The sequence below is a fragment of the Pocillopora damicornis genome, chromosome 4, assembly GCF_964200805.1.
Source record: "Pocillopora damicornis chromosome 4, jaPocDami1.2, whole genome shotgun sequence".
Lineage (NCBI taxonomy): Eukaryota > Metazoa > Cnidaria > Anthozoa > Scleractinia > Pocilloporidae > Pocillopora > Pocillopora damicornis.
This window is the reverse complement of record NC_142673.1, coordinates 5,948,016-5,965,435: the sequence shown is the minus strand read 5'-3', so window position 1 is coordinate 5,965,435 and position 17,420 is coordinate 5,948,016. Positions and strand designations below refer to the sequence as shown.

The 17,420-nt window shown below is 37.7% G+C and overlaps 3 protein-coding genes across 3 annotated transcripts; 2 read left to right on the top strand and 1 right to left on the bottom strand.

The window, feature by feature from the left end:
• Positions 1 to 71: 71 nt before the first annotated feature.
• LOC149046595 (tetratricopeptide repeat protein 28-like) lies at positions 72 to 7,061 on the bottom strand. Its single transcript, XM_089203375.1, has 4 exons — positions 6,984 to 7,061; positions 6,282 to 6,374; positions 4,917 to 4,971; positions 72 to 3,876 (listed from the first exon to the last, which is right to left on the bottom strand). The coding sequence occupies exon 4, from the start codon at positions 3,855 to 3,857 to the stop codon at positions 1,251 to 1,253; it is 2,607 nt and encodes an 868-aa protein (XP_089059501.1). The 5' UTR covers positions 3,858 to 3,876; positions 4,917 to 4,971; positions 6,282 to 6,374; positions 6,984 to 7,061; the 3' UTR covers positions 72 to 1,250.
• A 278-nt stretch (positions 7,062 to 7,339) lies between these two features.
• Positions 7,340 to 11,538, top strand: LOC113675727 (small EDRK-rich factor 2-like). The gene is made up of 3 exons (XM_027192321.2): positions 7,340 to 7,438; positions 8,930 to 9,038; positions 9,653 to 11,538. The coding sequence occupies exons 1-3, from the start codon at positions 7,432 to 7,434 to the stop codon at positions 9,732 to 9,734; spliced, it is 198 nt and encodes a 65-aa protein (XP_027048122.1). The 5' UTR covers positions 7,340 to 7,431; the 3' UTR covers positions 9,735 to 11,538.
• Positions 11,539 to 12,188: 650 nt separating this feature from the next.
• On the top strand, positions 12,189 to 15,875 carry LOC113675726 (large ribosomal subunit protein uL24m). The gene is made up of 5 exons (XM_027192319.2): positions 12,189 to 12,367; positions 12,926 to 13,021; positions 13,845 to 13,948; positions 14,757 to 14,887; positions 15,335 to 15,875. Exons 1-5 carry the CDS (start codon positions 12,239 to 12,241, stop codon positions 15,616 to 15,618), a joined length of 744 nt encoding a protein of 247 aa, XP_027048120.2. The 5' UTR covers positions 12,189 to 12,238; the 3' UTR covers positions 15,619 to 15,875.
• The last annotated feature ends 1,545 nt before the right edge of the window (positions 15,876 to 17,420 follow it).

Here is a 17,420-nt window from a genome sequence, read left to right as displayed (position 1 = left end):
ACACCCCCCCGGCAATTGATAATGGCTTATCCCTTATTTGGACTGATGAAAATACGAGAAGCCCTTCATTTCATTCCATGACAGATATAATTGCTTTTTCAATTAACACTGTAGATATGAAAATTTAATTGATTACAGCAAAGGACATGGTGTGGGAGACAAGTTCAGACAGAAATTATTACAATACCTGAAATCTTATAAAGTTCGGTTGAAACTTTCGAACTAGAATTTTACTGTAATTAACTTTTTGAGTCCTATGATGCCATGGATTTTTTTTTTTACAAAAATTATATGTGCGTGGTTTGCCCCTTTAAAACCGATACAAGGAAGTAACTGATTTGAGCTCAGACGTTCTCCTACAAACTTGACTCTGAGACCATTAACGAAAATCAATCTGCTAAGAAATCTGCCTGACTAACTAACTGCCCCTCTGAATGGCAACTCAAATCTTCATTGCTCTAAACGAAAAACGAATAATTCTGTCAGATAAAAAAATTTTTAGCGTTACAGGAGGACTGATATATATATACGGGGCATGGAAACTGTAAACCTGAAGTTTCGTAAATCCTAAGTTTCTGAGATGTTACGACTTATTCCTTGGCAAAAAAAAATATATCGAAACCTTTTGTCATCATACCCCAATTGATAAAATGTTTTTTTTTTTCGTCATACTTGAAATAACATGTTTTTACAGTTTGAGTAATTTCAACCTTAAAAAATCTTTGGAACTCTTCACATTGGATGTGTAGCATAAACAAATAGTGAGTATAATTTTTCCACCCGTCTCATCGCTTTTAAAAAGCATTTTCTTACAATTTGCTTAGTTTTAGCAACAAATTGCTCTCAGATAACAGTTTAGTAAAAATTTACTTACTTTGATTAAAAAAATGTGTTCACTTTCGAAAAAAGAAAGCTCCGAGTAAAACGTTGATAAACACTACTTTATGAACTGTCTTGGTCCAGATTGTTAAAAGTTTGGTAGTGTAGCCAGCCTATAAACCCGTTAGCCTGGGCCTACAATTTATTTCTGCCTGTTTGACTTTTATAATATGGCTCTTACAAATGTTGAAACTAAAATTAAACTTCCTTGGAGAACAGGCCTGCAACAAGTCGAAAAGGTGGCTACGCTCCTGATTCCTTACAAACACGATGTGCAGTGACAACAACTGATTACCGCAAGTTCAGGCTCGCAGATGTCTTTCGCAGATGGCTTCTTCTTATTACACGGCGACAATTGACAGTTATGAGCCTTACTTCAGTCCAATACACTTATTTACCAGGGTCTCACTTGACTCATGGTTATTTGGTTCAGTGGACGACACAGGCCAATTTCCAAAATCAAATGTCACGTTGTCGCCAATCAGCATAAAAGGAGCCCACTTAGAGACTTCTTCAAAGCCATTGTTTCTCATCCATTTCCTGGCTTCGTGAAGAGATTCACTGGCGCTTTCACCGCGGAACAAGTGCTCGTAGAAACAAGTCATGAACTTCTCTGTGGCTGTGTCATCTAAGGCCCACCGTGCCGCCAACACTGAGCGAGCACCGGATCCTAAGAACGCTCGAGCGATTCCAATAACTCCCTCGGCTTTAATCTGTCCATGTGCACTGTGAGAACAGCTTAGTACCACCAGTTTAGCTCGCAGCTTAATTCGTGAAATGTCCGCCATCGTCAAGAGGTAGGCTTCTTCTTGTGGAAAACAGTGAGCGGGACGCTCTGGGGAAAGGACAATCTCTCCTGTTTCAGCATTACTATGGGCAGCTAAATGGATCAAACTCACTGAATGTATTGCTTGAAGTACAGCCTGCTTTGTCGCACGATCTCCAATCAAAGGTGTCACACCAAGAAGTCCTCCAATCATCTCTGCTTCCTTTCTTGTACTTGGCAATCGTGTTAGATTCAGGCGTCTTCCCTTGTAAAACACCTCTCCCACCTCAGGGTCACCCACTATCAGTGCGCCTGTCTGACTGTGACATTGTGGGGGGCTGTCTTGAATGAGCTTGAGCGTCCTTAAAGAGGGAACGATGCGTAATCTGAATGTATCCGACAAAAACTTTCCTCCTTCGTCAGTTAAGGCCGCAAATGGTACCTGGTACATACTAGAATCAGGGACAATGATAATTTCGGGCTCTTTCAGTAAATCAGCCACAGGAGCGATGATTATCTTGTGTAACAAGTGAAGATTATCCGGGAGCCCGCGGAAGCTTTTTTTAAGAAACTCTTCCAAACCAGGAACTAGTCCGGTCACAACGTTTTGGTCAAGTCTCACTTCCTTTTTCAAAAACAGGATGGCGCTCGTTGTTTGGAGAATCCAAAACCGCACTTGGTCTTCATCAACCGAAAGGTAAAGGCATGCGCATTCTGTTTCTTTTGGGATAATTTTCTGGATGCCACTCCATGATTTTGGATTGGCAGAGATCTGCTCTTTTACTGAGTACCGAGCCGCCATCAAGTCGGCTAAGCCCCTCGCCCGTCTCAGCTCCTCGACATAGAGGGCGTCTTGTGGCTTTGCCGTGGAAGAAAGCAAGCTACTGAGCAACTTGTAGGGAATGGTGCCGTGCTCCTCCAAAAGTGATGTTTTAAACTGATCCTCGTCTTCAAGGGAATCTCGCAAAGTGTCGAATACTTCAATGCTTTGGTAAATATGCGTAAAGGCTTCTTCAAGATCATCTTGTGATACTTTCAATACTGTTAGAGCATTAAGGCATTGAAATTCATGGAAGTTGTGTCCAATATCCCTGCTCAAGAAGAGACCCTTCGTGAGGTATTCCTCGGCCATGTCATATTTACCGAGCGATCGGAAACACAATCCTAAATTTAAGAAGGTGATCACAACTCCTTCTTTCCTACCATTTTCCATGTGAATTTCAAGGGCTTTCTTGTGATATTCTAAAGCAACGTCGTGCTCATCACGCTTATGACAAAATTCCCCTTGGTATCCGAAATGTACTGCTTGTCCTTCTCTGTCGCCGATTTCCCTCCAAATTGCAATCGCTCTCTTTAGAAAATCGTCAGCCCTTGCATATTTACCGAGGGACAGAAACAAAGATACAAGGTTTCCAAAAGTGTCTGCCACTCCTTTTCTGTCACCAATTCTCTTGTAAATAGATAGAGCTTTCTCCAGGTATTCTCGAGCCCAATCATAATCGCCAAGTGTTAGGAGCAATATTCCAAGGTTTGCATAGCTTCTTGCCTCTCCGTCTCTGTCATCAACTTCAACACTGATAGCGAGTGCTTTCTCTTGAAATTCTCGGGCCTTGCCATATTTACCGAGCGATGTGAATATTGTTCCGAGGTTACTGTAGCTTCTTGCCTCTCCATTTATGTCGCCAATTTCTAAACTGATAGCTAGTGCTTTCTCTTGAAATTCTTGGGCCCTGTCATATTTACCGAGCGATGTGAATACTGTTCCCAGGTTTCCGTAGCAGTTTGCCTCTCCATCTCTGTCGGCAAGTTGTATTTTGATTGCAAGTGCTCTCTCCAGGTATTCTTGAGCCCCACCATAATCGCCAAGTGTTTGGGACAATATTCCAAGGTTTGCATAGCTTCTTGCCTCTCCGTTTCTGTCGCCAATTTCTAAACTGATAGCGAGTGCTCTCTCTTGAAATTCTCGGGCCTTGTCATATCTACCGAGGGATGTGAGTACAGTTCCGAGGTTTTCGTAGCTTCTTGCCTCTCCATTTCTGTCGCCAATTTCTAAATTGATAGCGAGTGCTTTCTCTTGAAATTCTCGGGCCTTGTCATATTTACCGAGGGATGTGAATACTCTTCCAAGGTTTTCGTAGCATTTTGCCTCTTCATCTCTGTCGCCGACTTCTATTTGGATAGTGAGAGTTTTTCCCACGTAATCTCGAGCCATGTTATATTCGCCAAGCGATCTGAAAAATTTGAAAAAACAGGTGTAATTTTTGTTCTTGTTATAAATTAGCTCCGTTAGCATAATCAGCATATTTTTAAGTTTTTTTTTTTTGCGGAGGAAACATCCCCAGAGTCATGATTTGATTAGTCTCTAATATTGACTATTTGCAAGTTTGGTCATTCGTGTAGTCAATTTTTAATTTTGCAATGTCTTGAAGGAAGAAGGATTACCCCAATACTGAGTCGTTTGTCGTCTAGAGCTGGAGGACTACGCACATTGGAAAAATGTGATATGTCAACTAGGACCTAAAGCAGCGAGCAGCGGTTTCTTCAGCAAATAGCTCCTCTTTTGTAGGTCGGTACAGAAGGTACATTATCTTAACCTGTTAAGTTTCCGCTTCGTATTTGTCAAATTTTGTTCGTTAAGATTCTTGAATCCTCAAAAGAATTTTGCGTTTCTTTACAAGCGAGAATGAAGCAAAAGGTCCAGTGCAGATCCACAGTTCGCGTAGATTTATCTTTAGGTCTGAATCCTTATTTTTCGCCGAATTTATGAGTGGTACAATGCTTTGGGAAATTGAAATCCAACAAATCTTTACGAAGAAGTGATCTTCCCGGTGAAATCGAAATCTACACCGGAAAGACATTTGGGTGCTGCGGTACATCGGAGTTAAGAGCACCATACGATGTCACACGTTTCTGGCGCAATTCATGTTTCACGCTTCACGAATGTCACATATACCGTATTCGCTAGCACAAAATTCATTGGTAGTGAAGGGAGCTCTGAGAATGACAAGAGATAAACCCTGATTGTATCAGATCACTTGACATAAATTGGATATAAAACTGTTTTAGAAGTAATAGCGCAAATCATTGAAGTGTTCATAACATTGTCTAGAAAATCATTGAGGTGTTTATTGCAATGTTATGCAAATCGTAGAGGTGTTAATTACAATGTCACGCAAATCGTAGAGGTGTTTATTACAATGTCACGCAAATTGTTGAGGTGTTTGTTACAATGTCATGCAAAATGAAATTGATTACGTCAGCATCAACTTACAGTTTTAAGCTAGAAATGTTCCGTGTTCATTTTGCTGCGGGCATTGAATCTTTCCCTGGAAAAAGGAAAACAAAAAATGGTAAATTACAGATGACAATAAGGTGAACCCTTCAAGTGGAACTAAAGCAAAGAATTCATCAGAGGTATTGGTGAGGTCGATCTCACGCCGACTAAATACTTAAGGAAAAAAAACATTTTAAGTTTGGAGTCAGGAGTTTCAGTTGTCAGTAATGCATAGATAATTTGACAACCTGCGAAAGTCGTATTTTTAGATCAGCGGCTCCATCTCCGTCAGAAAGTTGCTCGCCAAAATTGCGGGCTCGATTCGGTGACGCCCATTTTGTTTTCTTTCAGGGAGCACGGGAAATAGCAACATTTTATCTTTTGCCACTTCAAAAATGATTAGTTATCTACCGTGTACTAGCAGTTAGTTTTCTGATGGCTCAGGGGACAAAATGTCACCAAATAATTTCATTCTTGTCAAACGATACCATCCTTTAGTTTTTATATTCATGAAAAGATCCCCGTCCGCCATTGAAACAGATATTAGAATTTGCTGGTGACCTATTTGTTACAATTACGAAAAATTATCCGTTCACCATGCGAATGATAAGGAACTGAAACTCGCTGATGACTCGAAATATTTCATTTTCAAGAAGTGTTTTCTGGCGGAGGTTAAAGGTGAAAATACTTGTAGCTCATGTTGTTTTCATGAAGTCACGTTAAAACCAAGGAGTTCAACCCTTGACTAACTTCTATCAGATTATAGAGATGTATGGTTCAATTCATTTCGCAATTTTGTAAAATACGTATTATTGGTAAACCATTTGAACATAATGCATTACTTAAGGTACAAAACATGAGTTCCTGATCTTGTTCTTTGTCGTATCTGATGATTTATCAGTTCCTATTTTCAGTGTTTCGTTATACACTTTTGATCATAGTCTTCATTTTCCATTAAATCATCGATACTCGGTGGGAGGGGGGGGGGGAAGAGGAGGCAAGGGAGTTACTAGGTTGCATTTCATCCTCCTCCTCAGAAGTCATAATTGTCATACACTTTCATGTGCTCCTAAATTCCAATGACGTGTAGCCCCAAGATTTTGGAAAAGGGCTCATAAGTTTTGAAATATCTGTGTTATGTGTTATCAAGATAATAGACCATAGCAGTGAGAATATCATTTATGTCATTTGTTGCTAACAGAAGAGGTTATGTACTTTTGCTACAATGAACCCATGAGTTTCAAAATGCGGCCTGTTTGTGTATAGATATATTGTGTATCATTTAATGTCTTTTTTTCTGGCCATGCAAATCTCACCCATTAGAAAATGAAAAGAGTCAGTCATCACGCACAAATAACCTACCGTTGAAAGACAGAAGCTTCAAATACACTGTGATCGATCTTGTGATGAAAATCCAACCGTTCAAAAGCGATGAACTCTAAGTGCTGACGTTCTCTGTAAAACAAAGTAACTTGTTCCATTTTACCATGCTCAAATCCATCAAAGGTAATTAAGTTAGACAAAAAAAAAACGGAAATACATGAATTAAAATGGAACTTCTTCTGTGATCTTCCTCCTCGAGATCGAAGGAAATGTATGAATATAATTTATCCTTCCTTAATATTCTGTGTTCACTTTTCCCGCAAGAAAATTATAGGCAAGTTTAGCTCGACAGTACGACTGTAGCAGGTAACTTTGAAGAGGTCGTATCAGCGGGTAGCCATACAGAAATCAGTTTAATTAACCAGCACTTGTGAGACACGATTCAAATGATGGCAGAAATTTCAATTTTGAACTGAAATGGCTTTTAAAACTTTTACTTCGATCTCTCTATTTGTGATTTTCCTTCCGTTGGTAGACAATACTTTTCAGTCTTTATCGACGATATCATAATTGTCTTTCGTCAGGTCATTACATTTAAAAGAACGTGATCGAGATATGAACTCCTTTCGTAAAACACACCGACTCGCTAAAAAAAAATTGATGTATGTATCTTATCTATAAAGGCAACAGCAGCAAATAAGTTGAATTGTGTCAGTTTTTTTTGAAGCAGGAAGTACTTACCAAGATCTGCAGACCTCTGTGCCTTGCCTTAAATAAATCTACCTAGCACCTCTGGTCGTATTTAGAGTTTTCCTATCATTCGTAATGCACATCAAACAGCCAATAGAATTTGATCTTCGACTTTTTCTGTCACTTTCGCAGTCACTCTCGTACCCAGGCCCACCATTTCCCCTGGCCAGCGGCTCAATTGCGCTTAACAAGTGGAAACCCAAGACATCAATTCTTTTTGTTGGAATTTTTTTGGTTCCTACATACAGTGTATTTGTTTACAGAGCTTAAGGGCTTGGTGGTCCTGTGTAACATGGACACCTGTGTAGTAATGAATCACGGGAATAAATGCGTGGCTACTAAGTTCCAGACAACAAGGAATCGTTGCACCTATTTAATTCAGGAAAGTGTTGCCATTTTTCCTCAAGATTTATTTTCTTCTCCGCGAATTTTTATCACAATGACTCGTGAGTACTTTTTCCATGCTTTTCCGTGTTGAAAACTTGGGGTTTGAAGTAAATCACTTGACGATTTTTGGATAAATATGTAACATGTCGACTTGAAGCTTACCAAGCTTCAAAAAAGGGCTCTTTGTCGAGAAGCTGTAGTTAATTTTTTTCCTAATTATCTAGCTGATATTATTTAAGATTTACTGATCTCATGCTTACTGATTAAGTTAAGTTTTCAAGGTAATAGTTAGTCAGTTTTCCCTCGTAATCTTAACATGGTTGTAATTTGTGCAAAATCGACATCAACAATGTCTTGCAATAACCTCGCTGACTCAGTCGAACTATTTCATAATAACTAATCTAAGGAATCCGATCTTACAGTTTGTAGCTAAAATTCAGAAACCTTTTTGTCAGTTCTAGGATGTCTGAAAGAGCATGTAAAAGTGAATAGTTTAAATAATTAATCGATCAATGACTGTATTTGCGAAGTGATGGCAGCCAAAAATACTCGATCTACAGTTTCTGATTTTTTTTCCAATGATGGAAAGTTTATTGAATAAATAGAACCATTTATCTTTCATATTTTCTTGTAAAAGCAGATTATAAAACTCCTTTATGAATTCCAGCAATGATGATATTTCTCATGTATGATAAGGGTAGGAACACCAGTGCCTGTGTTTGGTTTTGAAACATGTTGTATGTTCAGATCCAAGATCATGGCTAAACCCAGGGTAGTCGATCAATAACTGTGATGATCAATCTAGAATTTAGTTGACTGTGTTAAAATTGATAATAAGTGATAAAGTTGTTGGTATTTCAGTTTTAAGCTACTTTCAATTCTATTTCATCTAATTTACTGATAACAAACTTAAAGGAAAATTTTTCTAAGGAAAACAAAATGTGCTTAAAACTGAGAGACATTTGCAGGTACAGGAAAGGCAGTGGTCTAATTGTAAGTGTGAGACTTTCAAGTCAAGAGGTCTGGGTTCCACACCTAGCTGGGTCATTGTGTTCTTGAGCAAAACGCTTTCTCTCACAGTGTCCATCTCCACCCAGGAGTATAAATGGGTACCAGTAAAGGGATGAGGGGGGTGGGGTGGGGGAAGTAGTTAAACACCTAATTGCTTTATGTTGTGAAAACTGGGATAGGCTTTGGTTAGATGGGCCTCATGGCTTGAGTACAGACATTACCTACCAGTAATGTGAAGCTCTAGGTTGGGTTCCATTAAACATTGAAGGGGGAGTTGTGAGAAGGCCTTTTCTGGAATGTTCCAACATCTCTCCAAGCATGCACCTAGGGGTTGTCCAGTGGGTTGATCACTGATTAACCCTTTGACTACCAGGAGTGATTAGAGTGTTGATTCTCCTTAAAATTTTTAACAAGTGACAAGAATTAAGAAAATTAGTCAGCTGTTGGGAGAATCATCTTTTAGATCATGGCTGTGAAACAGATAGTCTCTGAAGGTGTGTGTGATTGTGGAAACATTTCTCTTGGATCTTCTTGGTCAGGTGGAAACCAGCGTGAATTGGCCCGTGCAAAAAACCTGAAGAAACAGCAGGAAATGGCAAAAAAGAAAGGAGGTGAAAGTGGTGAGGCTCTCAAAGCAAGAAAAGAAAGGTATGGAAATAGGAGTGAAGCTTACATTTTTCAGTCTTTGCTAAAACTAACATCAATTTAGTTTTTTTTGGCTAGCTCTACAGTATAGCAGGCAATTAGTTATGATGCCAAGATGCAAATCAATGAGCAAAACGTCCTTGTGCATTATATCTTAAGCCATTAAATTAGTTATTTTGTATTCCACTATTATTTAATTTCCTAGTAGTTCTAGCTTTTAGTTTTCAAAATACTTCCTACAGCCTTATCTGAGCATTGTATTGATGGCAAAAGGAGTTAGTGAAAAGACAAAAAACAACACAAACTAAACCACAAATTAAAAGTGTTTTTTTGAGACCCAAAAAAATCTGATGATCTTAAAGTTTGTTTCTTTTAAAGTAAAGCCCCAAAAAACAAGAAAAGAAATCAAAGTGTGAAGAGTTCAGTGCAGCCATTTTATTGCACCTTTCTCTGTCTGTATTTCTGCCTTTTTCTATGGTGTATATGTGGTAAAACTAGTGTATTAAAATGGTAGTCAGTTCATAACTTGAACATTTACGCTCCTTGTTGCATGAGAGGGAGGTATGCTGTATTTCATTGCCTTCATAAGTTCATTTTCTGTTTGCTTTTGCTTTTAGGGATGCAGCTATGATGAGAGAAAAACAGAAAAAAGCAGAGGAAAAACAAGCTTCTGGTGCATCTGGAGGTGCAAAGAAATAAATTTTGTGTTCAAGAAATTTCTAGCTAATGAGAACTTTTCTACACTGCTTAAAAAGTCTTTGTTAGTACTCTCTTAAAACATTACTGGAACTCCTAAAATATGGATACTCATATCAAAGACAATAGCACAGAACTCATTAATTTTTGTGGCATTACTTATCACAGAAAAGTAACTTATCAGTCAGGTGCTGTTAATATTTCTACTTTGATATTTCTGTAAACTTGTATGTTCTCTCTGCTTGTTATTGGTTAACTCCTGGTTTTCACTTGTAAGAATGCAAGGTAAAATCAACCTGAGTTTGTACCGATAATTTTGATGGCTATTGGTTCATTTTTTTTCCTAGGCACTAGTTGACTCTTTAACTCCTAAGATCTGATTATTAGTTCTCCCCTCTAGTTGCTACACATTCCCTTGTAAATAAGTTACAAGAATTTGGTGTTAGATCAAGATAACAACTTCTACTTGATGAGTATGAATATTCTCATGAGCTGTTTGCTTGATAATGTTTAGATATTACGGGGAGAAGTTACATGTTAATCACTTTTGGGAGTTAAAGGGTCAATCAAACAATTAGTACACTTGTTTATGTATCTCAGCCTGAATTTAGATGTGCACTGAATGATCATTCTCTAGTGAAAGCCACCTGCTAACCATCAAGACCCAGTTGTTCAAAGGGTGGATAACACTATCCAACAGATAAATCACCATCCAGCAGATAACTGTCAAAAAAATGTAACATGCTATCCACTGGATAGCAATTTTTCCAGTGGATAGTGTTATTTATCCTCTGAACAACCAGGGCCAGAAGTGTTACAAGCTTAGAGTTGAGGCCATAATAGATTATCTCCACATTGCAACTCAAATTAGTTAATAATATATATTGTTTCCATATTGTCTGGGATGCAGATCACCAATTAACCCTTTTAACCCTAAGGGTGATCAGTATTTAATTTCTCCCAACAGTTTCACCCTAAATCAAACATTAAGTTTTAAGAAAATAGGAAATGATCCCAAATGCAAAAAGCTCTTGATTGTAAGACAAATTCTCCTTACAAGTACCCTAGAAATTGTATAGATAACAGTATAGACAACTTACATATTGATGTTAGGATGTAAAGGGTTAAGAGATCAATTCATGTCATAGACAATGCTACTTATTTTCCCTGGTCAGTAAGATTTTGATGCCCACATTCAGGATTTCAGAGAGGGTAGGGCAGTAATGTTCCAAATCACGTCCAATTGTTTACTTAAAAAAAAAACCATTGTATGGAAAGTAAATGACATGTGATATGCAAGGAATATGTTTTATTCCTGAGTAACTTTTAGGAAGAGTCTCTTATTCCTTGAGGATGTTTACAAATGTAGCTACAAGAAATAACTATTTTTTTTTTGTAAAGAATAAGAAAGATGGTAAATTTTTTAGTTTGATCATCAACAGAAAAGGTTTATGGCCTAGGGGTATTGGAAAAAATCAGATCTTTCTGTGTTACATTCCTGTGACAAATATGGAACAACGTTTTCCCTCAGTGGCTACTAACTTACATGTGGTTGAAATATTTCAAGTTCTTTATTATTTCAGCCTGATAAAGAAGCTCTATTTTAGGATATACTTCTTTAGGTGTCCCTGCCTTAAAGCATATCTTGAAAAGTATAACTTCTATTCATCATCAAGATAATTATAGTTGTGTTTGGAACAACTTAATTTAGTATCACCAACTATCCCATGTTTAGTTCAAATATAAGAAATATGACTTATCATGAAAATTTTGATTCATGGAAATTGAAACTTTGCATACTTGTCAATGGGGAGTCATTACTTTATTGTACTTTTAGCATTTGAAGAAGGTGTACGGGACCACCCTCCGACATACTTTACTTAAATTTCTGAGAAATATTCTGATGTCCACTTCTTGAACAGAGGTCAGAGTGGTTCAAATGATAAATGTCCTACCACATATAATTTCACCTAACCTGATCTGGATGAAAAAAATTTGAAAAGACTTGAACACAGAATATTTTGAAAAACTAATTTATTTTTATGCAGTGCTTGCAATATTCTCAGCAAATGAAACATGGGGGGCTAAACCTTCCCAAAACCACCCCCCTTCCAGAATAAGAAAAGACTCGTATCTTGGCTCTCAGGACGATATCTAAAAATGTGGGGGCGATGGGGACCCATGGGGACCATTAACACCGTTTGCTGTAAACGTTATGGTATGCCCGTGACATTGGTGACGCTTTCGTGACGTTAACGACGTATACACTCTTAAAATGTAAGTCAGGAAATGTTTGAGAGCTCCAAATGAAGAAGACATCTTTGAAAAATGAATACAAAGTCGATCAAGACTTCATCTTTGGTTCAATGACCAAAGTAGGTCGGAGGTCCATAAATGCCACGGAAAAAATTAGTCAGTGTCGCAAAAAGTCGTCTCGCCATAACCATAGTTCCAGTCCTCCTCGGTTGACTAGCAAAGGCCGGTGCCATATTGGAATACAGTGTGTGATGCCCTCAGTTCCTTGGAACCCGTTTGGGTTTTCAGCAAAGCCCCTTCGTTTTCCAAGACTTCGTGTTGGAAACAAGAGACAACCTATTGTGCCTTTAAAAGAATGGAAATTAGTGAGAGGGGATACGGTATGATACTTGATCATTTTAATATATATGCGTTCAAAAATCTCACAGCTAGTTGACGACTGAATACACATGGTATGATGAAAGATAATGTAGTCTTGTTCGCCGATAAGCTTCATTTAAGTTCAGTATTTCAGCTAGATTAACTCTATCTCTAACGATGTAAATGATGGTCGAAGGAAATTTCACTATCTTGGATATGTAGCGCTTTTCACTTACTCTTCTGAAGGAACGAAAACAAGCGAATTTAATGTTAACCGTTTTAGTGTAGAGAAGACAATTTTATGAGGAGGATAACACTTAAAATGGGGGGAGATGAGAAATGGTGCTAATTTTTAATTTTTAGTGGGTAAGAGCGAAGCTTCCCACCTCTTGGAATGAGGTGGGGATGTCTAAGAAGTTAACAGCTCTTCTCCCCACCCCCCCCCCCCCACCCCCCCAGCGCTGCTTCCAAACTGTCTTAAGGTAAACTTATCATAGCATTTTTAATCTCCAAATCTGAGGTAATAAATTACATTAAGGTGGTGTATTGAATCAGTCCATAAATTTTATCCACTCAAGGTGATGATTCTTGGTGGGAAAGATAGAGGAAAGATTGGAAAGATCAATGAAGTGGTTAGAAGCAAGAACTGGGTATTTGTTGAAGGATTAAACACGGTAATTCATTCTTTTTATTGACATTTATTGGATGTGCAACCTACACATAGGAGTCTGTGATATAAACCATGTCCAAAATACTTTTTTTCCTTAGCTAGTGAAATGTATGAGGGACCAGTGCTGGGAATGGCCCATTGTTTTTTCACCTTGTGGTATTTGTTACATCAATGAATAACACAATCAGGGAATAGAGTATATTAAAATCATTGATGGAATCTATTTTAGTACATGTATTTGGTACATAGTCGTTAGCCTAAGGGAGGGAGCCCATAGTCTGTTATCAAGGGTTTTCCTGGAGTCTCTGCCCCAGGCCTTTTTCTTTACCTGTCTATGGGTCAGTCCTGGTCTCCTGATGTGTGCTTCCTGATCCAGTGTAACATTTTTCTCAACTTTCCCCTCTTCCCTTTGCCTTAAAAAATTCCAGGTCAATGATTTTGCTCTGATTTAACTTAAATTTTCACTCGAGATCTCATTAATAGTGAATCCCTCTTACTGTCTATCTACAGTTCTTATGATGTTAGTTAGGAGAATTTGGGTTTGGATCAACTAATAATCCCCTAACTGATATTTATTCTCATCGCTAATGTCTGCTTTATGTAGTACTGATATTGTAAAGAGAAATTATGTCTTCATGGGAGTTGAGGGATTTAATGTCAAAATGACCATCAACTACCATTCTCCAAGGTCTCCTCTTGATCAAAACAAAAATCATACATACAGTATGATTTAAATTGTAGCTTGGATTCTATTGTTGTTTACCATAGAGATTCTATTGTTGTTTACCATAGATTGTTATTAACCATTTCTTTCTATTTCTTGACAGCACAAACGTTACATCCCTCCACAAAAAGGTTACGATGGAGGACTTACTAACAGTGAAGCCCCACTTCAGGTGTCAGAAGTGTCTCTTATAGATCCTTCAGATGGGTGAGCAGTGACATTCACTATTTTTTTTTATACATACATTTTGATAGGTTCTTATCTATGATTTATTAAAGGATATATGCACAGGTGACATCACCATTAACAGCATTTTGCTTTTTTTATCATAGGACACTTACATATTTCATGTTGCTGTAGGTCTGCACTGTAATAGATCACAGAAAATGTCAAAATGTGATAAGAGAATCTGTGACATACTCAGTCATGCCTGGTGTGGCACTTTTTTTGTTCTTACCACATTTTGATGTCATCTGTGATCTATTACTGAACCAACACACAGCAACATGGAATATATTATTTAAGTAGAGAGTATGTTTGTAGATTTAGATCAACATTTTCTTGTAGAAAATACTGATCGAGCAACAAGGAGTAAGAAATGAGATCAATTTTCCCATCTTTTGTCCTCTATTTACACACAACACAACAGACATGTGTCAAATATGAACCTTGTGATGACCAAGTTCATCATAGACGGAATTCTCTGTTGCTCAATGAACTACAACATTTGGCTAAAATAAAAACTCCAAAACTCCTTGAAATTTCGAACAAAGGGGTAACAAATTTTACACAAACAAAAGCTAAAAAAACTGAGTAAAACTCTGTAAAACAAACAACAAATCCAATCTTAGAGTTCTTTGATTTCTCATGGACTCCAAGAAGTTTTTGTTGATCCCATTGTCAAGACAAGATGAAAAAATATTTTTCTTTATAACAAAGATGTCTTCGTCCTAGCATAAAAATTGTTATCACCAGCATACAAGTGTATCTAACTAAGAAATACTCTTTTTTCTAGGAAACCCACACATATAACCTACAGATTCACAGAAAAGGGTGAAAAAGTTAGAGTATCAGACCGCACAGGTCGAATCATTCCTAAACCACCATGGGAACGAAGAGATGTTAAGAACCGATCAGCTATAAAAGGTCAGTTACTATTAAATATTCAGGAATAAAGAGATTGCCAACAGCTATCTGGTAATAATTGTGTTTTTTTTCCCCTGAATTTTTCATTACCAAAATTAGACTATTTATTGGCATTTGCCATTTCATTGTTTATCATTGTTTTTGACCAGGGTTACCTCTTGTATTGTGCTCTTGGGCTGACAAATTTTCTCTCACACTTCTGCTCTCCACCAAGGAGTATAAATGGGCAATGGCAAAGTGTCAGGGAGAGCCCTTGAAACACTGTAGGGGGAGGAGGTAATCCTGTGACGAACTTAAGTCCCATCTAGGGTTTAGAAGCTCACTCCTTGTTGTTCAGGCCAGATGCGCTCATTGACCTCTTCATACGTGAACAGGCATTATAGTATGCATTACAAGCTGTTATTAGGGTAAGGAATTACTACTAACTTTTTTATCTGTTTTGTTTAGATGGTGATTTTGACACACCACCATCAGCAGTTACCAAAAAAACCTATATTCCATCACTGCTGTATTTTCATGAGGAGATCATGCATGCACTGAAGGTACCTCCCACCATTCCAAAAACAGAACCAGATCGAAGAGATCTGATGATGAAGGAAGTCGAAAAAGCTGCAAATTGGCATTTGGACACAACTGCAAATGCTAAACTTAGTCTTATAGACAAAATTTACTTCTCAGTCAGTAATTATGCTGATAGACTTATACGGTTTTTAAGGATTGATAAATTATAATGACTTTTTAATCTTCAATCTTCTCAAGTAAAAGATATGGACAGATTGCCATCCTCCTATGATAACCTATCTTTCTTGCAGCCATTGTTTGGACCATCTCACAAAACAACACTCTCTCTGGCAGGGAGAAAGAGTGTTGTGCAAAACGACCAAAGGCTGCAGAGCATAAATAGAAGAAGAATCTCTACTTGTAGTAAAAGAAAAGTACCCAACACCATTTGTTCTTGTATTCATTAAAAATGTTTAAATCAAGTGAATTCCAAATAATGGTTTGGTTTAAACATCTAATGTGCCCCCTTATTAGACAGTAGTGAAAGAACTGTCAGTAGCCAAACCCCTCCTATGTTCCATCCCTTTCCACTTTACCCATTGTGTTCTTCCACAGGCATCCCAAGCTCACATCTTGAGAAAAAGCTAATGATTAAGTCATGAAAGCATCATGCGTTGAGAGGTAACATTGAGAATTTGAACATGTTGTAAGGAATAGTATGGGGAATGGAATATGGTCAATTTACAATAACTGTTTCTAAATATGAACATACTATTCCCTATAACATGTTCAAATTCTCAACAGTTCCTCTCGTAACTGAACACCACATCACACAACATGTCCTGCTTTCATGAATTAATTGTTTCCTTTTTCTTGAGACATGAGCTTGGGATGCCTTTGGTTCTTTGTGCTTAACCCAACCCACTTTTCCATTCTGTCATGCATGAGTGCTTAATAGAGTACACTGAGTTAAAGATCATCAACTTTAGAGTCGGAATAGAGTACCCTGAGTTAAAGATCATCAGCTTTAGAGTCGGCAGGAACTGCAAAAATACACCTTATTAATATGCATATTTTGTTGTTTCTACCAAATGCCTCCCTATCATGCCAAGAATTTGGAGATTTTTGAAGAAAAATGTATTTATGTCCACTGTATGTTACGATGAATTTTTTAGGCTGTTATCTACTTACTTTTGTGGGCTCCTGACTAATAAATGTAAAGGAATGAAAGCTTAAATGATCTGTCAAAATATTGAACATCTTTGAGCTGATAAAAGATGCTGTAAATTGATATACAGATAGAGAAATTTCTAGAAATCTTGTCTGCTGGGAGGCAACCCAGTTTGCTTTTTGCCAGCTTCATGGTAGGAGTTCAGCTTGAAAATTCCAAGATACAAATCTTACTGGGTTACAGAATGCAGAACCTCCAGTTTTCAAATCCACCACCCTGTTTCCTTTGATTTCCAATATTGTAAAAATGTGTCAAGGGCAGATATCCTTCCTAAGGAAGTGTCTGTCTTAAGGTCACATATTGGACAGCCTTATGTCAAAATGGTTTGGAAGAAATACAAATTACAATTTGTACATAAGGGTGGAATTGAAATGTGGATTATATGGGGCATTTCAAGGTAGGCCAACAGAGAATAGAAATTGTTTACCTTTTGGAAAATCTTCTCACACTTTCAAGCCATATTCATGCAGGGATTTAAAGAGTTGGCTATATTGTGATCCTACACAAAACAGCTAATTTAAAACCAGGATTAAAGGTTTGACATTTACTCTGCCGCAAAAACGCTTCCATCTAAGTTTCAGAGGGAAAAATAACAAGAAAGGTTGTCTCAAGAAAGTTTGTTTCAAATAGTCGATCCACTGTTGTTTTCCGACGTACATCTATCTACAAAACTTACCTTACAACTGTACTGCAAGCTGATACTTGATTCTGATAAAGAACAGTTTACAGGTAAAAATTGAATCAACAAGGACCCTGATATTCTGTTTCACTATCCGGAATGACTAAAAAATGTCAGAGAAG

Coding starts and splice junctions, on each gene's coding strand:
- LOC149046595 (XM_089203375.1), bottom strand. CDS start 3,857: ATGGCTCGAGATTACGTGGGAAAAACTCTCACTATCCAAATAGAAGTC.
- LOC113675727 (XM_027192321.2), top strand. Junction 9,039..9,652: donor CTCAAAGCAAGAAAAGAAAG/GTATGGAAATAG, acceptor TTTTGCTTTTAG/GGATGCAGCTATGATGAGAG.
- LOC113675726 (XM_027192319.2), top strand. CDS start 12,239: ATGCCCTCAGTTCCTTGGAACCCGTTTGGGTTTTCAGCAAAGCCCCTT. Junction 13,949..14,756: donor CTTATAGATCCTTCAGATGG/GTGAGCAGTGAC, acceptor TCTTTTTTCTAG/GAAACCCACACATATAACCT. Junction 14,888..15,334: donor GAACCGATCAGCTATAAAAG/GTCAGTTACTAT, acceptor TGTTTTGTTTAG/ATGGTGATTTTGACACACCA.